The sequence below is a fragment of the Cotesia glomerata genome, linkage group LG9 (assembly GCF_020080835.1).
Source record: "Cotesia glomerata isolate CgM1 linkage group LG9, MPM_Cglom_v2.3, whole genome shotgun sequence".
Classification (NCBI taxonomy): domain Eukaryota; kingdom Metazoa; phylum Arthropoda; class Insecta; order Hymenoptera; family Braconidae; genus Cotesia; species Cotesia glomerata.
In genome coordinates this window covers 6100467-6124586 of record NC_058166.1, presented here as the reverse complement: position 1 = coordinate 6124586, position 24120 = coordinate 6100467, and the positions used below count along the sequence as shown (strand labels likewise).

General features: G+C 30.4%; 1 protein-coding gene and 1 long non-coding RNA gene across 2 annotated transcripts; one reads left to right on the top strand and one right to left on the bottom strand.

Annotated features, from left to right (window-relative positions):
* Nucleotides 1–116: 116 nt before the first annotated feature.
* LOC123271754 lies at nt 117–1498 on the bottom strand. Its single transcript, XM_044738152.1, has 2 exons — nt 1138–1498; nt 117–1021 (listed from the first exon to the last, which is right to left on the bottom strand). The coding sequence occupies exons 1-2, from the start codon at nt 1496–1498 to the stop codon at nt 117–119; spliced, it is 1266 nt and encodes a 421-aa protein (XP_044594087.1).
* Nucleotides 1499–12510: 11012 nt separating this feature from the next.
* Nucleotides 12511–13232, top strand: LOC123272055. Its single transcript, XR_006511010.1, has 4 exons — nt 12511–12684; nt 12779–12890; nt 12963–13106; nt 13180–13232. It is a non-coding gene; the product is annotated as an uncharacterized LOC123272055 (long non-coding RNA).
* Nucleotides 13233–24120: the final 10888 nt, after the last annotated feature.

Sequence of the window (24120 nt, the reverse complement as noted above, 5' to 3'; positions counted from 1 at the left end):
ATTAAAAACTGTATATATATATAAGTTAAAAATGTAATTAGATTAAGGATTATCAATAAAAATGAAAAACTTGTAAAAAAAATAATTTTTATTTATTTATTCAATCACCTATCATTTTACATATCAGATTTATTAATCCAGCTATTATGTGAATTATCAAAACCTGTCCACTTAACATAAACCTTATTCCCACGTTTTTTTAAAACTTTCTCTATTAAATAAATATCCGGATATTTTACTCCACTAAGTTCTTCAGCGTAAAAGCCTCCTTGAATCGGCTGATCCTGATAATCAATCAACTTGTAAGTTGTAGGATTTGTATTTTGCACAGTCTTGATAGTAAAAATTTCTGTTGTCCAGTTTGGTGTGTATCCCTTCTCAAATATATGTTTATATTTACTGATACGCACTTTATCTCCAACTTTAAATTTACTTTTCAGCATTACAGGTTTCTTTTTAAGAGGATCATATATGCTCTGTAGCAGTTCTTTTTCTTTGGCTGCAGTCACATCGACTGGTTTCATCTTAATTGTTCGATGTTTCGTGTTATTATAAGTATTCACTAAATCAGGGAGCATATCAACCCATTTATAAGAACCTTGTGCTGTAAATTGCCGCCACATTTTATTTTTAAGTGTTCTATTGAAACGCTCGCAAATAGAAGCTTTGAGATTGCTGAATGTAGAGTACATGTTTATCTTATACTGCTTCATAAGATCTTTGAATTCCTTGTTATAGAACTCTTTTCCGTTATCAACATGTAAGTTTTGTGGTTTGCGATCTCGTTGGAGTACACTTTTCATTGCATTTCTAACATCACCGGCACTTTTACTTTTAATAGGGACTACCCAAGCATACTTTGAGAAAATATCTATTATTGTCAGTAGATATTTATACCCATTGTTAACTTTAGAATATGGAATCATCTCAACCAAGTCAGCTTGCCATGTTTCATCAATCCCACGAATGTCAACATGACGTCGAGCGTAATTTTTTCGAGCTTGTCTGTGAAGCTCGACAGCTATAATTTCTTTTTTATTTACCATTATTTTTTAATAAGCTCTGATATTTTTTGTTTGATATCTTTTATAACCTCCTCAGCACGCAACAATGATTTTACAGTCGATCTTAAACTACTTTCTAGTTTATTAATCTTAGTTTGCTGATTATTAATAATATTATTTGATGCTTCCACTTTGGCTTCCAAATCATTAATGATATTTTCCAATGTTTCGAGATGAGTAATACGTTTATTATTATTATAAATTGTTCGTTTGAGTACATCTAATTCAATATTTACACTTGAACGCATACATGATAACGTAACAACGTCATTTTCTGCGATAGCTTTTGAAACGTTACACAACCTTTTGCCATCCAAGTCAAATTTTCCATCGCCAGTTAACTTAAATCCAACTCCTGGTGTCCCAGGAATTCCTTTACTGTATTGTAAGTCATTTGTTTTATATGATGTACGCCCAAATATATCAATAGTCATTTTATGAACCTCTCTTGTCAACAGTTTACTATCAAATGATAGAATTATGCTGAGAACTTCAATAAATAATCTGAGCTTCTCGCAACTCCTCAATAATGGAAATTATTTCATTTGAGTGACTAGAGTTGCCAGCTGCTTGAGATGCAATCAGTAAGCGTAACCTATCAACCAGTTCATTAGGATCATCCCAGTAAACATAATCAATATTTTTCCGCTCTCTCGAAGCAGTCATAAAGGTCGGTAATCCTTCACCCTCTATCACTGATTGAGTTAGCTTAGATATGAATTTATAATACTTAAGAGTCTTTTCAGTGTAAAGACTACGGTTTGACTCAAAATTCTTCCTATGTGTATTTGTTGAAATCAAGAAATCTTTATAAACTTTCAAATCGTTTTCATTTATTAGACGCTCTAGAGGATCACTCTTGAATATTAACTCAGTCAATCCTGGAGTTAATGGAATACTTTTATTTTTCACCTTCAAAGTATTATCCTCAAAATATACTGCTGAGTCACCCAGAAAGAGCTGTTGACCTTTTTAACGAATTCCAAATCTGGTGTCTAACCCTCTATAATTTTTCTATTCAACATTGATAAATAATAAGACACAGGATCTCGATCTTTATGTGGTGTGCTTGTCATTCCTGGAGATGGTGACATAATAGTTTTATTTATCCTGCTTGATTGATCTAAACTTGAATTGTCACCTAACATTTGAGAGCTATTATTGTTAATCGTCTCATATTCACTAATTTCTGGTTTCTTGAGTGAATAATTCTCTGACTCATCCTGTTTTATTTCATATTTTATAGCTTTAGAATTTTCAACTAATGCTCGTAATGGCGTCACTATAGGTTTAAAAGCTTCATTTGCTGCTTGTTCAGAAGAATCTCGACCAATTTTCAATATCTTATATTTCTGTCTGATTGAATCACTAACTTTGGATAATTCATTCAACATCTCAGTCTGTTGAGATATACTTTTTTTATACGCCATGTTTTCACACTCGAAATCGTCATACAACTGGCCAATTTTATACATGATCATCTAATTTATACTTATGAAGCAGTCAAAACCTTTTCTATAACGCCCATTATTTACTTCACTATCTTTGTCAACTACCACAAATCCATACTTATTGTTACTATTTTTATCATTCCAGCATGCAGCACATAAGTCTCTGAATTCATTATACGGCATATCAGTATTCACATGATCATCATAAATATGTTTTAAGTTAATTTCATCTTGACGAAAAAGCACAAGAAAGTTTGTATTGTCTCTAATTAGATGTTTTGGAATTTTCGAATAGGTTTGAGAGAGATAGAAACTATCCACATTCTTATGTCGCCCCATACAAAAATAAGCTCTGATATGATCCTGTTTCTCGCAAGCTACGTCATCAAATATCATGAGTGAGTTTGATTGAGCCTCCTCTGGATTGATGACTGACTCATGATCGCTGAATGGGTGATAGCCTACCCCCTCCACAGGTTTGAGGATAGATTCTAAAAACTTATACTTTGGTTGGTATAAAGATTTAGAATATACATAAATATTCTCAAACCTCAAACCATTAGGATGGGTTACAAGAGATAAGAGTGCGTTAGTCTTCCCACAATTTGATGGTCCACAGATAATTGCTCGAACAGTATTCGGTAAGAGCGCACCATGACGCTTTTGAACTTTTTTATCATCACCTTGTACAATCTGATCAAAATTTATAACCGGTAATTTAGCAGTTTGTTTTTCAAACTTCATTTTGACAGGCACTGATTACTGTTAACTGTATGACATTTAAATCACAACTCATTGATTTGACTATAAATATTGAGTATTTATATAATCTGAGTCAGTAATTGATTAGCAATGGTTAAGAACAGACGCCTTATTAAAGCTAAAACTAAGCGTGGTGGGGGAATTGTTAATGGGCTTATTAATAAACTACCAATAGAATTACATGTACCGGGATATCAATATTGTGGACCAGGCACAAAGTTATCGAAAAGACTGGCTCGAGGTGATCCTGGTATAAATCCGCTTGATAAAGCGTGTAAAGATCATGACATTGCTTATTCAAAAAATCCAGGTGATATGCAGGCGCATCATGCAGCTGATAAAAAGCTTGCACAACAGGCTGCATTACGTATTCATGCTAAAGATGCTAGTCTTGGTGAAAAAGCTGTTGCTTGGGGTGTTAACAAGACTATGAGAGTTAAAAGAAGTTTGGGTATGGGTTTGTGCGCCAAAAAAAATAAAATGAAGAAAAATAAAAGGCTGAAGAAAAATAAAAAGTTAAAAACAAAACCTAAAAGAGGCGGTAGAGTGAAAAAAAAACTTGGAGGGAATATAATGAAGAAAAATAAACCTGTATCAGTGCGAAAAATAATTAGTTCAGCTAAAAAATCGATGCGTAAAAGCATTGAGCCAATAAAATCAGCGTTACATGCAGCTAGAAAAGCTGTAAAAGATGCAGGTGGTAAAAGAAATGTTAGATTACCACGTGTATTACCAGTACCTTCGAAGATTGGAGGGATGCTACCATTTCTAATACCTATGTTTGCGGCACTCAGTGCTGTAGGTGGCTTAAGTGGTGGTATAGCGACAATTGCTCGCACTGTAAATGCTGCTAAATCAGCTAAACGTGATTTAGAAGAAAGTAAACGTCATAATGCAACTATGGAGGCAATAGCTTTAGGCAAAGGGTTGTATTTGAAACCATATAAGCAAGGAATGGGATTATATTTGAATCCGCAGTCAAAAAACTTTTAACGCTACCACATCGAGCCCTAACTAATTATGATTTGATAAAATATGCGAAAGATTTGGAAATTCCACATTTTCGAGGTGTTTTCATGAGAAATGATTTACCAAAATCGGGTCCATGGGTCAATGAGTGCGCTATTGTTAATTTAGATGATAAAGATAGACATGGGACTCACTGGACTGCCTACAGGAAAAATAATAAAATTGTTACTTATTTCGACAGCTTTGGTAACCTTCAACCACCTGATGATCTCATGAAATATCTTGATGTGAGTAGTGTTAAATATAATCACAAAAGATATCAGGATTATGATACAATTATATGTGGTCACTTGTGTCTTAAGTTTCTGAGTAATCAACTATAAATAATGTATTCAGTTGGATCATTCCTCAGTTATGGCTGAATCATTGACATTGACACTAACAGGAGCAACCTCGACATTGGAGGCTCAATATTTCCCACCGATTGAATTATCACCTTCAAAAACTTATGTTCTGGGATTAGTAGAACTATTAACATATAACTCAATACCGAATATTGATGAAGGAGCGAATAATATTTATATTGGAAGTAGTGTAGATAAGACTCAACCCTCAGAGTATTATGGCAATGAGACATATAAACAAAAACAGGTTGTCAGGAGTGATACAATAATAACGATACCAACTGGAAGTTATGAGTTGAAAGATATTGAAGAATACTTATTAAAGCAGATGCCAAAAAATGTTGAATTCAGTTTGACAGCCAACAACAATGAATTACGAAGTGAAATTAAATGTAATAGACCAATTAATTTTGAGTATAAAGATTCAATTGCATCATTATTAGGATTTAGAAATCGTACACTGGAGGCAAATATACTTCACAAATCTGATTTACCAATTAAAATCCTTAAAATTAATGCCTTGAGAATTGAATGTAATATTACAACTGGTGCATATATAAATAATAAAAAATTTCATACAATCCATGAGTTTTTTCCGAGCATTGCTCCTGGATATAAGATCATAGTACCATCACACATCATTTACCTACCCGAAGTGTCTATTGGCACCCTCCACGGAAAAATCCGTGAGTCTAATTTCAACCATAGAGATACGGACATTTTCAAAGAAATGAGCCAAATGAAGCTTTATCCGTGTTTCTAATTTCAGCCGTGAATGTTACAATAATCGGTGCTGCTATTGACACGCTCCACGGATATTTTTACCGGCACGGATGCAATACTTTAACATAAGGATTGTTGGAGACACGGATAAAACCATACATTCGTATCTGGAAAAGTCCCTATCATAAAGCATTATATCCGTGCCCGTAAAAATATCCGTGGAGTATGTGAATAGACACTTCTTACAATAATAAGCTTTAACTCACGGATAAATGCTGTCCACGGATAAATACCATCCACGGACAAATATCATCCACGGATAAATACCACCTACAGATGAAATCGGACATATATATATGTCATTTCTAATCCCAATATACTTTTTTCATTCATTTAAAACGAATTAGGGGAACCTGGGGCACGAAGGCCCCCTGGGGCACAACGGCCCCCCTAAAAAATTAGGTAAAAATTTTTTTCTTCAATTTCCCTCAAGTTATGAACTCTATAATGTTTTTATGATATTTTGGGCCAATATGTGATATGTGGGGCATAATGGACCACTCGAGAAAAAAATTGTAACGAGAAAAAAATATTTTTTTTTTTTTTTTCAAATTGTGATAAATTTGTGGTAAAATGAATTAGAAAAAATTTACTTGACCTAAAAAATTGAATCATACAGGGGAGAGAGGTACACGACGGTTTCGGGTGTAACGGCCCCTCTCATAAATTAGGTATAATAAATAACAAAATTAATTCGTCTATAAATTTTGGAACCTTTCATTATAAGCCGAGTGCGATCAACGATCCGTACGCGGTCCAGGTGTTTTCCTCCGTAGGTTTACTTTAAAAAATACCGGGCATTAATTTTTAAGGGTTGATTTTTATGTCCGCACACGGACTTACCTGGAACGGTAAACCCCAAGGATTTTTATGTAATAAATCACAAAATTAATTCGTCTATAAATTTTGGAACCTTTCATTATAAGCCGAGTACGATCAACGATCCGTACGCGGTCCAGGTGTTTTACTCCGTAGGTTTACTTTAAAAAATACCGGGCATTAATTTTTAAGGGTGGATTTTTATGTCCGCACACGGACTTACCTGGAACGGTAAACCCCAAGGATTTTTATGTAATTAATCACATAATTAATTCGTCTATAAATTTTGGAACCTTTCGTTATAAGCCGAGTACGATCAACGATCCGTACGCGGTCCAGGTGTTTTACTCCGTAGGTTTAATTTAAAAAATACCGGGCATTAATTTTTAAGGGTTGATTTTTATGTCCGCACACGGACTTACCTGGAACGGTAAACCCCAAGGATTTTTATGTAATAAATCACAAAATTAATTCGTCTATAAATTTTGGAACCTTTCATTATAATCCGAGTACGATCAACGATCCGTACGCGGTCCAGGTGTTTTACTCCGTAGGTTTACTTTAAAAAATACCGGGCATTAATTTTTAAGGGTTAATTTTTATGTCCTCACACGGACTTACCTGGAACGGTAAACCCCAAGGATTGTTATGTAATAAATAACAAAATTAATTCGTCTATAAATTTTGGAACCTTTCATTATAAGCCGAGTGCGATCAACGATCCGTACGCGGTCCAGGTGTTTTCCTCTGTAGGTTTACTTTAAAAAATACCGGGCATTAATTTTTAAGGGTTGATTTTTATGTCCGCACACGGACTTACCTGGAACGGTAAACCCCAAGGATTTTTATGTAATAAATCACAAAATTAATTCTTCTATAAATTTTGGAACCTTTCGTTATAAGCCGAGTACGATCAACGATCCGTACGCGGTCCAGGTGTTTTACTCCGTAGGTTTAATTTAAAAAATACCGGGCATTAATTTTTAAGGGTTGATTTTTATGTCCGCACACGGACTTACCTGGAACGGTAAACCCCAAGGATTTTTATGTAATTAATCACATAATTAATTCGTCTATAAATTTTGGAACCTTTCGTTATAAGCCGAGTACGATCAACGATCCGTACGCGGTCCAGGTGTTTTACTCCGTAGGTTTACTTTAAAAAATACCGGGCATTAATTTTTAAGGGTGGATTTTTATGTCCGCACACGGTGTATTTAAAGATCTACTTTTTCATATTCCTTGAAACAATTTTGTATTTTTGCAAAATTATGATTTGGTTTGGGAAAGTGGTAGAATCTAATCTCTGGATCACTACATAACCTACTATTACATCCATAAACACAACAACACTTTTTACTATTTGTTTTTTTTTTAGAAAAAACCTCATTCCAAAACTCTTTAAAGGGTCAAACACTTTGGTAGTCAAACTATTTTATGGCTTTGAAAATTTTGAGAAATATTAAAAAAAAATGACTTCTCTGACTCTATCTTCAAATAACTTTCAAATTATGTTGCGTATTCACAGATTCGGTAGAATCTGGCGCCAAGTTCCGTTCAAAAATTCCGTTGTAAACGGAGCGCCAGACTACCGACTGTGTTTTACTGTAAGCATCACGTTTTTTTGAGGTTGCAAATTTTATTAAATTCTGCGGTCATTCTTTTTCTTAAATTTCTATTATAACAGTATAGTTCATATCTTATTTTCCTAATATTAATTAATTATATCCAATTATAACAATTAATCTGCTTAAAATCATTAAATTTAATCAGCATAAACTGTAGCAACGCAAAAATTTCGATCCTGACTTTTTTTTGATGGGCAAAGTGATCTGCCACAGACTAAATAATTCGAGAATGCATAGTAATCCTCCGATAGATAGGAAACTATAGTTAAAAAAAGATATTCCGGAGCTTGCATCTACACTCGCCAGGGTGCACTGGAATTCTTTTTACATATACTGTAGCTTCAAGTAAACTCCAATCTCGAAAGGATTCACACACATATGTTTTAATGTTGTTTAATTAACATTTTTAATTAGCTGAATGTAAGTATTTTAAATATTCGCACTGCGCATGCGTCAAAATATACATGCAATGATTAACACTAGTTTCGATATTTTTTAAGAAATTTAAAATGAAATGAATATTTATTAGTTATTTATTTATTTACTTAATGATATTGATATTGTCTGACGTCTAACAATTTTTTTTTTCAATTATTTGAATTAATTAAAAAGTGATTCCTAAAAAATTACACTTGTAGATTTTTTAATTTCTTACACATGAAATGTGCTTGTCACTATAATTTTCAAAAGACCGCGCTGAAAGTCTAAACGTAAAGTTGACGCATGCGCAGTGCAAATATTTAGAATACAAATATTCAGCTAACTAAAAATATTAATTAAACAAAAAATAAACAATTTGAAGTTGGAACAAAGGTTTTTTATACATGAATAAGCATTAACAGAGGTTTATTGACCCGCATTGCAAATAAAATATTAAAAATTGCGATAGGGGGGCTAGATAAAGGCACATTTTTAATAAATTTTTCTTTAAATAAATAAATCGAGAACAAACAAATGTTTATAGTGAATAATAAAAAGCAAACGACGAACTAACGATGTAATGAAAAAAAAGTTTAAAAATTAAAAAAAAAATTTCTGGGGTGCTAACTTTAGTGAGCTGGGGTATATAATTTATAAAGAACCGCCATCTTAAATTAATGCAGCTTCAAAACTTAACATCGTTTAGCTCGTAAGAATCAGCGTCAAGCGTCAAGGTAAAAGTAAAGTAACATTTTATAAAGACTTTCACATAATTCAATTAACTAAATAAAGAGTCTTAGCTGTAAGTATATTGTGTTATTTCTTGAGTTTTCAATTTGAGTCAAACAATATCAAATTCTAATGATAGACTTTTAAATGACAAAAAATATTAAAATACTTTCTACGATTTCATGAAATATAAACATTTATTGATATTTTAAGTTCATTTATTTAAATTTAAATGTCTTTGAAAAGTAAATCCAATTGAATCCAATATTGGTCTTGAAGGGACTTACACTCATGTTGATAAACTAAGATGATTTGCTTGCGAATATTCCCTTATTCATTGATATTGAACTTTCAGCGGGAAAGTATAAAATTCAAATTATCAATTCCTTCAATTACAAAAAATGTAGAAATTTTGTTTTGTTTTTATACAAATTAAATTGTTGTTGTTGATTATTAGATTTTCAATACAAACTAAGAAGTACATGCGACTTAGTCATTAAGTTTTTTAATGCTACTAGCTACTATGAGAAAAAAAAAACTTTCATTTTTTATTAGGATTTGAGCTCTAAAATTAAAGAACAAACGACCTTTCATATGATTATAGCTCTGCCCGCAATATTTCATTAATTTGTGACTTTTTAATTTTGCGCGGGAACATCACAAATTTTAAATAAAAAATGTTAAAATTACTTCATGAATACAAATTTCTAGAAAAAACTATCAAACGACTTTACATGAGTGAGTTTTTAAACATATTTTTCTTATCAAATTTAATTCATTGACTAGACTAAATACATATGAGAATAAACATTGTTTGAGTTTTACTATCTTCGGGCAAGCCAGCAGTTCAAGATCTAGGCTATTCCCATTGGATAGTGTACATATTCTATAATTTTGTGGTCGTTTCCTATAGGTGGCATTGTTAGTCAATCGAGTAAGTTTCAAATAATTGTAATCTTTCGGTGAAAAGACTTATAACTATGCGCATGGTGCATTGTGTCATTTACTAGCTACGATATCATAATAACAATAACAATAATAATAATTATAAGACTGAAATTAATTATACCGGTAATAAATTGATGTTGAAAATAATAGTAATTCTAATATTTATCATTATTATTACTAAACTAATTATTGTTATTATTAAATTGATGTGCATTGGAATATCAAATCTAAATTAATAATTCTTTTAATTTACATAAATTTTGAAATTTTGACTATATACCCTGATAGAGTGATCCGGGTAAACTCCTCGGTTTAAATCGATTAACTAACTTATTAATGGGGATTTTACATTTTTTATGCATATACAGTAAAAATTTTTGAATTTTTATTCAATTCAAAGAATTATTAATTTAGATCCAATTTTCCAATACACATTAATTTACTAATAACAGTAATTATTTTAGTAGTAGTAATGATAATGATAGATATTAATGTTACTATTATTTCTAACATCAATTTATTATTACCGATATTATTAATTTCATTCTTATAATTATTATTATCATTATTGTTATTCTGATATTGTTGTTAGTAAATGACACAATGCATCATGCGCATAATTATAAGATTTTTCACCTAAAGATTACAATTATTTGAAACCTACTTGATTGAATAACATTGCCACCTGTAGGCAACGACTACAAAGTCATAGAATGTGTACACTATCCAATGAGAGTTGCCTAGATCTTGAATTGCTGGCTTGCAGGAAGATAGTGAAACTTAAACAATGTTTAGCCTGTTGTGTATGTAGTCTAGTTAATAAATAAAATTTAATAAAAAAAAAATATGTTTAAAAACATACACATGCAATGTTGTCTGATAGTTTGTTTTAGAAATTTAGTATTTATAAAATATTTCTACATTCCTAATTTTAAAATTTAACTTTTCCCGCTCAAAATTAAAAATTCATAAATAAGTAAATTAATGCGAACAAAGCTATTGTCATTTAAATGTTATTTGTTCGTTAATTTTGAAAATCAAATTCCTAATAAAAACTTTGAAATTCTGTTTCTCTCATAGTAGCTAGTAGCATTAAAAAACTTAACGTATCTAACCCGGATAAACTCCTCGGTATAAATCGATCATCTAACTTATCAATAGGGATTTTACATTTTATATGTATATATAGTAAAAATTTAAAAATTTTTTTAAATTAAAAAAGTTGTTGATTTGGATTTAATACTCTAATACACATTAATTTAATAATATCAATAATTATTTTAGTAATAATAATGATAATGATATTCTTAACATCAATTTGGTATTACCGATATAATTAATAATTAATAAATAAGGGGAAGGTTGACTTACTTATAAATTTTTAAACATTAAAAGGATGTTCATTTATCCTGAAAAAATTTGGGGTACTCAATGACGCGCGCCAAGTACGATAAAAAAATTTTTTTAATTTTTAAATTTTTAACAAATTTTTTTTCAATTTTTTCAACATTATGACGGTTTCTTGGTATTTTTTTGTATTTCACTTTTTTTTTTGTAGAGAATGAAAATTATTGAAACGAGTCTTATTTTTTTTGTAAAGTGCAAATGTTTTTGAGATGAGTTTTATGAACGTGGACTTGGCGCAATTTTTTTACAGTGAAACTGTTTTTGTTCGGATCTTTTTTTTTTAATGATTATTGTGTAGCTAATGAAATCAGTATTAATATACAATACAATAATTTTATTTATTGCAAGTGAAATTTACTTTTAATAAAATTTTTAATATAAACTAGAAATTTGAATAATATATATATATTAATATATAAATTTCCATGCCATTGAATTTAATTACTTACTTTGCTAATCGAAACAAATGTTATTTTTTGACATCACTCAAAATATTTAAAGTCACAAAGTTTGTAAGCCTGGTATTAGCTAGGTGTGAATATATCCTACTATTTCAAAAATAAGTGTGTAGAGGCGCTTTCTGTATGCATGAATACGTTTACAACGATAATTAACTAGTATAAGTGTTTTCGGGTATCCCGCCAATATTTCATAACCAAGAAGAAAGATTAAATTAAACAATAAATCTCTTGTCACTAAATCATCGTTACAAGAGTTATTTTATCAAGTATTTGGGTGAATTTCTAGTAAGTATAAATTAATTCTATAATGAAACTATAAAAAAAAAATAATTATAAAACTGACGCTAGATATATAACAGTATGGTAGACTGACTCAACATTAAATATCAATGTATTTTTAATTATCATTGAATGATTATTTAAGAATAATTATTTTATTACTTTTAGTGTACCGCCTTTATAAATTTTTATAATACAAATTAATTAACGAATATAAAAATATATTAGTATAGATACAATTATTATTATTGTTAAATATGTAATATAATATTATGTATATAATTCTAAATGATTTTTTGAAAATTCCAGATCATTATGGCAGATCTTTTCCATGAAGGTCAAGAATTCTCGAACTGTGAACAGTTTTTATTATTAATTGACAGATATCATCAAAAGACAAAAATAATGTTAAGTCGTCGAGATTCAACAACGATGGAATATTACTGCAAAAAAAGAAAAATGGAAAACAGTTTCGCCAATTTTTCACACTATGATTTCCATTATGTGTGCCCAAAAAGCGGACAATTTATTTCAAAAGGAAATAAAAAACGGGAGGTGTTGTAAGTATAACTTCTATAAATCTAATTTAATTATTTCTTACCATTATTTTATAAGCACTACCGGCTTGATATCTTATGATTATGTTATTTAAAGATCCAAAAAAACGAACTGCCCAGTTACACTGATTGCGCGAGTGGACATTAAAAGAAAAAGTCTAATTGTTAAAACATGGAAAAACACACACTGCCATGAACCAGAAGTTGCGGTAAACATGATTATTTTAATAAAAATGAAAAATAATTTATTATAAACTATAACTAAACTATATATTTTTTAGATACAGAAACAAAATACTGCGAGTACATCTCTCACTGTCAAAACCAAACCTACAACATAAAAAAACTCATCCCATGACCAGAAGATGCAACAAAATAGTACCGCTCCTTCAGCATCAAACATCCAGACACTTCAGGAAAAAGATGTAAGTATTACTATTTTATTATTAATAAAAAAAAAGTGTTATGATGAACTATAATTAAACTATATTTTTTTAGATACAGGATCAAAGCATTGTTGATGCATCTGTATCTGACGATACCAATTTTTCCCCTTCAAGAAGCTCATCCCATGATCTGAATATGCAACAAAATAGTACCGCTTCTTCAACATCAAACATCCGGACACTTCAGGAAAACGATGTACGTATTACTATTTTATTATTAATAAAAAAAAAGTGTTATGATGAACTATAATTAAACTATATTTTTTTAGATACAGGATCAAAGCATTGTTGATGCATCTGTATATGACGATACCAATTTTTCCCCTTCAAGAAGCTCATCCCATGATCAGAAGATGCAACAAAATAGTACCGCTTCTTCAACATCAAACATCCGGACACTTCAGGAAAACGATGTACGTATTACTATTTTATTATTAATAAAAAAAAAGTGTTATGATGAACTATAATTAAACTATATTTTTTTAGATACAGGATCAAAGCATTGTTGATGCATCTGTATCTGACGATACCAATTTTTCCCCTTCAAGAAGCTCATCCCATGATCAGAAGATGCAACAAAATAGTACCGCTTCTTCAACATCAAACATCCGGACACTTCAGGAAAACGATGTACGTATTACTATTTTATTATTAATAAAAAAAAAGTGTTATGATGAACTATAATTAAACTATATTTTTTTAGATACAGGATCAAAGCATTGTTGATGCATCTGTATCTGACGATACCAATTTTTCCCCTTCAAGAAGCTCATCCCATGATCAGAAGATGCAACAAAATAGTACCGCTTCTTCAACATCAAACATCCGGACACTTCAGGAAAACAATGTACGTATTACTATTTTATTATAAATAAAAAAAAAGTGTTATGATGAACTATAATTAAACTATATTTTTTTAGATACAGGATCAAAGCATTGTTGATGCATCTGTATCTGACGATACCAATTTTTCCCCTTCAAGAAGCTCATTCCATGATCAGAAGATGCAACAAAATAGTACCGCTTCTTCAACATCAAACATCCGGACACTTCAGGAAAACGATGTACGTATTACTATTTTATTATAAATAAAAAAAAAGTATTATGATGAACTATAATTAAATTATATTTTTTTAGATACAGGATCAAAGCATTGTTGATGCATCTGTATCGGACGATACCAATATTGACACTACTATCCCTACTGGTTATTATTTTATCAAGAGTGACGGAGAGCTGATTAGTGTCGCCGAAAAAAATGAACATGATTTAGATCAATTATTAGGGGAATTAAGGACAAATATTCTTTCCAATGGCAACACTATAATCGAAAAAATGACTTTACTTAGTTCGTTACGTTATAAATTAAAAACTTTAGATGATCAACAAGCTAATGAGTTCTCGAAACAAACTAATGTTTCCGATTCATCAATCGCTAGTACTTCATTTCTTGTAAACAGTGACAGTCATGAGGAAAAAATCTCAGATGAACTATCTCTATCTTGTTTAAAAAAAATAATTGTTGACGTAACGACGGAACGTGGGCGCCCCAAATCTAAGAAGAGACCACCAGTAGGGTCGCAGTTTCTTCACCGTGACCGAAAAGTTACGAAAAAGCTACACACTGTCTCTAACATTTTACCTCCTCTTAACATTCCCGCTACAACTTCTTCAGATGTTAATCAACTTCCCGGTACTTCAAATGATAAGGCTTGTTCATTGATAGATGAGAATAGTTCACTTGAAAAATTTTTGCAACATCTGATACCTAAAGAAGAAATCACACCAGTAGTAAATAAAGTCAAGAAAATTACTATTAGTGATCTCACTAACCAAATAAAGAATTTATCTGATGCCGTACCGTACCAAATAAAACAGTTAAAAAATATTCAAATGTATTTCAAACGTACGGCTTATAAAGTTCTAATAAAGGCCATTGATGAAAAAAATAAGCACGGGCCATGGACATGTCGCAAATGTTTAAGAGGAATAAATGATAATATTGACAACAGTATTGCGTGTAGTAATTGCTGGTACTGGTATCATTATAAGTGCGCGAAAGTCAATGGGAAAATTTTTCAGTCTGGAATATGGTTCTGTTCATCATGTAAATGATTAATTTTGATGTTTTACATAAATATACATTGGATACATACATACCAGTATATATGATCAATTAAAATTTATATAAGACAAATCAGTGAGTATAAAATTAGCAATATTAATTTTAATTATTGCTTCACACGGATTAAATTACTCGTAACTTATAGCTATTACTTATTCTTATCATAGTCCTATAAATAAATATCTTCCTAGTCTACATGAACAGTAAATATTTTCATAAGTCATAAGAAACGCACCGAAATAAAATACACATGTCAATAATAATAATGTCAATTTACATATATGTATAATATAGTATAACTTCTTAGCGTTTGATTGTAACCACTCGGCTAATATGTTTCCCTTCTCATTGCATTATTTATACACTTAAATATTCTTTTGCCAATTTTTTAATAACTTTTTTTATTTTTAACTATTTATTAAGGCAAAATCTTAAAGCGTCCTCTGAATTTAAAACGCTTTTTGGCTTTATTTCTTCAGATAAGCTGTACCAGAAAACGGAATTAGTGGTTATTGTAATGCACCATAAAGTGTCCCGGCAGAGTGAAGAATATTTAAGAACAAGATGATACTGAAATTAGCTTACGAATTTTTTTTTATTTTTGTAACAAATAAATTACATTAAAAATTTTTCATATTTTAATTTTTAGAATATTAAATTTTGCTGTCACAATTTTTTAATTTTTAAAAAACAAATTTGTTCAAAAAAATTGAATTTTTGATTTTTTTTTTTTTTTAATTTTTACGTCAACTTTTTTGCATAATTTAGTTAAAAAATTTATTAAATATCAGCTAAAATTAATTTCATGTATTTGGGAAATCAAAATTAGCAGTCACTTGATAATTTTTTTAATTTAATTTAAAAAAAAAAATTTATTCCAAAAAATTATGCTTAAAAAATTGAATTTTTAATTTTTTATAATTTTCATATGTCAATTTTTTTCTTCATTTTTTGGTATAATTTATTTATTAAAAAATTGATTAAATATCTGTTAAATTAATTTCGTATATATATGAAATTAAAATTAATTAGTCACTTGATAATTTTTTTAATTTAATTTCACAAACAAATTTATTCCAAAAAGTTATAAAAAAAATGGAATTTTGACTTTTTTTAAATTTCTTTATTTCAATTTTTTGCATAATTTATCTGTCAAAAAATTTATTAAATATCTGTTAAATTAATTTCATATATATATGACGTTAAAATTAAGAGTCAGTTAATAATTTTTCAATTTTATTTAACGAAGAAATTTCTTCCAAAAAATTATTTGAAAAAAAAATTGAATTTTTACTTTTTTGAAATTTCTGCATGTCAATTTTTTATATTTATTTTTTTTGCCATTATTTATCGTCATGCGGAAATACAAAAAATTTAGCACTTTTATTGTAATAATTGAAAATTACGAAAATTCTTTCAAACAATTATATTTGTAAGACCAATTATTTCAAAAATAACTTTTAACATAGTGTATTTTCGTTAAAATAAAAGATACACAGTAATCAATATCAAATTGAAAAATTATTTAATAGTTCAGATTTGATAATTTAAATTATTGAAAAATAATGACAACTGATAGACATACAATCATGTATCAAGTGTTAGACTGGTCGTTTAAAGTCGATTTTGGTAAAATAAAATATTATTGGCATTATAAATTTAAAATTTTTTGTGGTGCTCTGCGAATTTAAAGTATTTTTCATGACCAATAAAAAAAATGTGTGATTTACACGTTAGAAAATCGATAAGCTTATTAATAGGTGGTAGTTCTTCAGGTTAGTTCAACCTGCAAGGAATTTTTATGTATGAACAAAAAATTTGGTATGTTTTTTATGATAAAAAAAACTTATTATCTGCAAATAAAAATACGAATAATTATTCAATTTTAGCTTAAATTAATTTAGACCATTCGTTCTTATTTTAAATTTCAATGTACATAAAAAAATCATAATGGATGAATTGAAATGATAAAATCAAATGTTATAGAAGTACAAATAGTAACTATTTATTAATTCAAATGAAAAATAAATCATTATTTGTGATGTCATATTATTTTAATTAATATCCATATATATAGCAATGCAGACAGCAAACGATAAGAAGATATATGCTATGAGTGGATGCGTCATGGAAGCATTGTAAAAAAATCACACTGTGAGAACCGATGGTGCTATAGTAACCGAGGAAAGTTGAAAAAAAATTCGGGTGGGTAAAAAATCAAAATTAAATAGTAGTTTGTTCAAAACGTAAGTCTTAAAGTTTATGATTAATATTTTATTTTTTTTACATACTAATACTTTTTTTTTGCAGTGCAATTATTTCCCTGAAGTAATAAAATTCATTAAGTTAGACAATAAAAAATATGAAAATATATTGTGGTTGAGATAATAACCACAATTATATGTAAGTTATAGTTTATCATCTCACGAATTTTTGAGGAAGTATAAATTAAAAACATAAATTTAACACTTTTCGTTACGTCATAAATTATACTATAATAAGAAATAATACAATTTTCTATATATTATTTAGGAAAGTTTTATTTAAAATAAGTGAACCTACTTTCAAGGAAATTGCTAGCAACTTCAAATCTAATGGTGATATTTTGATTTTTTAATTGATTCCAACTTATGAAAATATTTAACTTACAAATTTAAAAATTTTTTTTCTCTGTTGGAACTGAATAATTTATAGATTTTTTTTTATCAAAAAACTTTTTCCTAACAATAATCCTAAACGTTTTATCAAATACATCAGTCCAAATATATAATCCGATCATTAGACGTAACTGTTGTAAATGGTTAATTTTGAACTATTTTTATATTAGTAGGGATTTGATGCATGAAATGCAAGATTTACAAGTTGCAGCATGAAGTTCAAATTTTTATATACATACTAAATTTTAAAATGAGTAATTAGCTTGATAAATTGGAGTCAGTTATCCCCTGCTTGTATTTATAAATTTTGATATACGATTGTTACTGTAAATTTAACCATGCCTTAATAACATACATTTTATAATATCTGTTCTTTACAGAGTAACTATTCCATGTTGTAAAATAGCAGTCGATATTAAAGAATCAGAATTTCATCAAATTCTTTTATACTATACGTTTACAAATTGTTAACGATGTGAACAATCAATGTAGAAAGAATTGGAGTCACTAGAATTCTGGAAAAAAAAAAAAAAAAAAAAAACATTATCTACCGGAAATTTAGCTCTAAGTAAAAATTAATCTTCCACTACAGCGTCAATTTCTATCATCAGTTGTAATTAGGATAATTTTTTTGTAAAACCAGTTATAATAATTTGAGAGGAGATTTTATTTTACAATAAAGCAGATGAAATTTTATAATTTTTAATTGAGCAGCAAATATTACTTAATTAAAATTTTAAGTAACTGATGATTATGTAAAAACTTAATTGTTTTCAAACGATAAATCGACCAAATCGATGTTGTCAGCTTGATTACAATCTATTGTTTCGTTCTACTGTCACACACTAGCAGATTGTTTTGGGTAACCGATGTCATCAAGCTATGAATGTTTATGATTGAGATAAAATGTATTAATGATCAGTGACAAGAATAAGAACTACTTTTGTTGCTTGTATATAGTATATATATTTTCAGTCGGTAAAAAACTCGATTACGCTTTTTGTCTTCAATTATACCATCTGAAACTTATATACTCATAATACATCTTTTTTTCCGGCGCTGCTGTCGGTTTAAAAAATATTATTTACTGAAAATTTATGATCATACGATATCTATTGTTTATACGCCCAATACTATACATATGTAAGTATATATGTGTTGATTTATTGTAATAAGAAAACATCGACGATTGAATTGATTTATAATTTGTAAGCAATTATGGAACCGGATGATTATCCCTTAAGAGTGGGAGATACATTTGCATCTAATACTGATTTACAAACTTACATGACAAAAGTAATTGATGATACTGGTGAACTTTTTACAAAGCTTCGATCGGACAAGTTATATCCATCACATTTTAAAAATGCAAGTTTGAGTGAATCAGAAATTGACAATGTCATCAAAAAATTAGAATATCTGCGGATTACTTATAAATGTAAATATGGTGCATCTACACAAAAATCAAAACAAAATGTGGTGCAAAAAAAACGTAACACTAGGTACGTAATCTCGACATAAGTACAAACTTTTCTAATAAAGAACGGCTTACACTTATTTTTCTTGCACTCGATAAAACAAATGGTAGAATTTTTATTGTACTTTTACATTAAATGCTCTTAAATAAAAATTTTCAAAAAAATACTTTGTACCTATTTAGATAATCTTACTAACTATATAATCAAATCAAACGATTGGCTAAATTGGATCATATCTACAGTTATAACTATATATAGACCTGGATATATATAGGCTTATATTAGCCATATCTAATCATATATGGGTTTACATTTAATTATATATGGCTGCAGACATGATATCCTAAGCAGATATGATCAGATTAGATTTTACATAACTTGATATACTTGATGTATAATTATCCTTGTAGCAATCTTAGTCAAATTTTGAGCAAGTTATTGTTATGCAAGAAAAATACCTAAGATATATCTAGCATATAGTAGCAATATTGCTACTAGGATATATATGATCAGACAAAATCATTTTTTCTCGAGTAATAAACAACGTTTTTATTATATTTTATAGCACCTTTAACCATGATTGTCCATCGTACATAAAACTTCATAAAATTCAAAAAGATGGCGAATTTTTGTTAGAAGTGTATGAAACAGATTTTAATCATAAAAATCATCCAGCAAATAGTAAGGTAAATTTTATGCGACTTATGGTCCATACCTAAATAATAATAATATAGAGAATAGTATATTGCATAGTAAGGGATAAAGTAGAACGATTTCAGTTGAGGATAAGTATTAATCGTCTGAGGAAAGCAAAAGCTAGCGTCACCCGTAGTCTGAAATCGTGGTTCATCTCTTGTTACACACTACTTTTTTCATATAACATATTAAAATTTGAAGTTTCAATGTCTGGAGCCTATCAAAACGAGACAATTGTGGACCGTGTCACAGGGTTTTTATTCCCTGTGCGCGTTCCTCCCTGCGCCTAATATTTGGCAACAGATCCACACTCAATGTGTGTCTCAATTTTACTATTTTGTATTTATCTATAAATGTATTTATAATTTATTATTACTATTATTATTATTACTATATATATGTTTGAAATTTTCGATATTATTTTATTAATTTAAAATTAATCTTATATTTATTTCAGATGTTTATAATGAATTATTTATAATTCATTATTATTATTATTATTTTTATCATCTGAATGTATCACCGTAAATCATTGTTACTTTATCTGATTTTATTGTCATAGCCTTTACTCGCACGGGTGAAGTCCCGTATTATCGATCGCGAGCAAAGTTCTATGAAATTTGGGAAATGGCAAAGAGGCCCTCGTGATCGAACACGAGACCTCATACGGTTTACGGTGACGTAGATTGAACAGACACGCGGTGGCCCGCTTGGTGTGAGGTATGCACGCGGGACCTCCGCTATTGTAAGGAGTGTGGATTTGGTGCCTTGGTTTGAGTTTCCTTTTCTGGTGAGTACTCACAAGTTGAGATCAATTAATATCCGCACACCGCTGTCTCCTGGCTTAAATAAGTTATTCTTTTACTGTCCAACTAAAATCACTATCGATTGATCGGGTCGATCCCGTAGCGAGTAAGGGTTATCATAAGGGAATATTTGTACCTGTCCCGAAAGCCGCGTGTTGGGTCCTCGATACGGCCAGCAATTTTTTATAATTATTATTGTCAAATTAGGTTTATTATTTTGCGTCATTGACAATTATTATTGTCAAACATTAACTATCATTACAAGTAGTATTTCTAAGCGCAATTCAGATTTAATATTCTTAAATTCTAATTACTGTTACGATTATTGTTTTGATTGCGGTTATTATTATTCTCGAACGCAATATTGTGAAATAAGTGGAAGAAAAATTTATATGTTAATCACGAATTCCATAAAGGATTTATTTTGTTATTTAAAGGATAAATTTAGTTTTAAGTAACTTCGTTTTTGAATAAATAATTTATTTATTTTTATTGAAATTTTCTGATCCATTAATAATTAATGTATGAAAGCTGATTCCCGGATTCTTTTCCTATGACTCATCTTCCTATCTTAGTCAAATAATCTAGGATATTAGCTTATAATTATTTAGTTATTATTTTTGATTCCAAATAATATACTAATCTCGACTTTGATTATTTCGTGGTTTATTTTCCATTCTCATTAATTTAAATCGTTAATTGATCGTCCGGCGCGGCCCCTGGAATTTTTATTATTTTTGGTGATTTTCATAAAAAATTACCTGGCGTCCAAATGTGCACTAACCCAGCCTGAGGGGTTTCCGGGTTAATTTTATTATATGTTTAAAAAGGGCGAGCGTAAAATACCCTACCCAGCCGATATCTCCGCCATCGGTCGAATTTAGTTAAATTTTGGGGAAAAGTATTGTTACATGGCGCCCAACGTGGGGCCAGGGAGCCATTAATCAATTATTTATTTATTTGATACCCGGGCGATAATTGCGGGGAGCGATTTATTGAAATAAATGCGAATGAAATTTAAGCGTTTTGTACAGGCAGGTCTGAAAGAGTAGAGTTGGAAAAGGACAGAAAGCGTCGAGCGTTTGTCTAGCGAAAGAAATTCCGAAGCAGTGACGTCATTCGGCTTACTTGTCACTGCATCGAGCTATCGGCGATTCTTCTTTCCACACTTCTTACTAGAAATTTGAGCGTTACTAATATTATTTTTATTTAAAATAAAATTTAATCTCTTGTATTTAAAATTAAAATTTATTTGTTTGATTACGGCCTTTATTAAAGTTGTAATTACCAACGCCGAGGGTAATCATCATTAGTTAATTATTTAAGTTGACTAGGATCGCAAAATTAGAATAATTATTGTACATCGTGGAATCGAGTTCTGAATCACCGAGCAAATTTTTCGATTCGTATCGAGTACAAGCGATTAATATTTTCAACGTGAAGATTTCAGCGAGCATCGTCTGTTTGTCGACGTTAAGTTTTGGTCGATGACGTTACGCGGGACTGACTAGCTTGCCGCTCTCGGGTAGTCTCTCATTCTACCGTTCGCACCGCAGTCCCAGCGGATTATTATTATTATCGTTGTCACCGAAAATAATCTTTGTATTTATTTAATCCGAAAATACTTTTCTATTAATAAATTGTCGTTTGAAATAATTATTTTGTTTCGGATTAAATAATTAGACTTAAGTAATCATCGTCGTGATTTAATTTATATTTATATTTTAAACACGTAGTAAACGCTTTAAGTAATAATTGAGTTGATTTAATACTACGTTTTGAATTTATTTGGTTATTATAATTATTTTTCTGTATTTATAAATCGGTTTTCTTTATATTATTATTATTCGTTATCGGTTGACTCAAATTCATTGGAATTTTCTTTATTATTTGTCACCGTTTGACTATTATCGACTTTTGTATTTAATTTTTATTTTGAAAGTAAGCGGTCCCCTGACTGGTTTCAATTGTAAATAATAAATAAATTGATAGTAAAATTGGTCAGGTTTCGCGAAATTGGCGAGTTGAAAGGGTGGAACGGCATTCAACGTTCGACTTGCGGTAGTGGGATTTCACAGTTAGATGAATCGATGGATTCCAGTCCCTAAACCGATCGAGACATTGTAAAGACTGACCCAGTACATAATTGTTCGCCAGCGATGGACCAAACTTGGTTGATGACTGGCCTTGAATTGCCAATAAGTCAGTTAAGACTTTTTCTTTCTGGCTCAGGCTTATCATCTATAGGAAATTTAGACACACTTCAAGACCGCTTGATTCGCTATCAGGAGCACAAATATAAAATACCAGGAGTGCGTTGGGATCCTGCCGTGGATGAGACGAGTCCCCCTGATGATGATCTAGAGTCAACTTTGCCTTCGGAGAGGTCTGAAATCGTTGAAACAGGAAAACTTATCGAAATCGCCGTCGATATTAACCAAACAAGTCAATCGTCGATCCAAAGTTCTTGTCAGGAGTTAATTGAACGCGTCGATGAAATTTTAAGTTCAAGCAGTTGCCTAATCCAAAAGTTGGCTTCCAGTGGAGGTTTTGCGAAGCATGAGAGTTTTGAGTCACTGGACGTAACACCTCAACGAGAGCTCGTGACTTACCCGAGTATCTCAGAGGAGGAGGTGTTGAACAGTGATGGCTTGCATTCAGCGCGCAAAGATGAACTCGTGAATGACCCGAGTTCCACAGTGGATGGAGTGCTGCTGGATCATGCGAGTAATACTGCTGGCCCACCGATGGATAATAAGGATGAGTCTGCAATTTGTGAATCGGCTATGGATCAATTCGTGACACGTCAAGACTTAGATGTTGCTGTACGAAAGTTGGAATCGAAGATAGATAATTGCTTCACCAGACTTCAGCAAATGATAATGGATAAGATGACGACGAGAGTAAACTATCAAGAGGACACAAGCCGAGTGGTAAATGACCAAAAGTTAGAAAGTCAAAGTGACTCAGGGGTCGATTGTGAATCCAAGGTTCCTAGTAGAGATTCAGCGCCTCTCAAGGACTCAGATAATCGTGTATTTAGACGACGTCGCAGGAGGTATTGTAATGATTTGAAGAAACCCAGCGACGGTACAATTATCAGTGACGAGGCTGTGCATAATTTGACTTCGGAGTACACAAAGGGTGAAGATGCATCGAGAAAAGCGAGCTCGTCGACAGTCAATTCGGATTCAAGTGACCAGAAGGACGGTTCGAGTGATGCCAAGTCAG

What these genes read in the sequence shown, in the direction of transcription:
- LOC123271754 (XM_044738152.1), bottom strand. Translation starts at nt 1,498, where the DNA reads ATGACTATTGATATATTTGGGCGTACATCATATAAAACAAATGACTTA. An exon ending in TAAGATTAATAAACTAGAAA is followed by an intron (nt 1,022 to 1,137) that starts GTAGTTTAAGAT and finishes AAGAAATTATAG; the next exon opens with CTGTCGAGCTTCACAGACAA.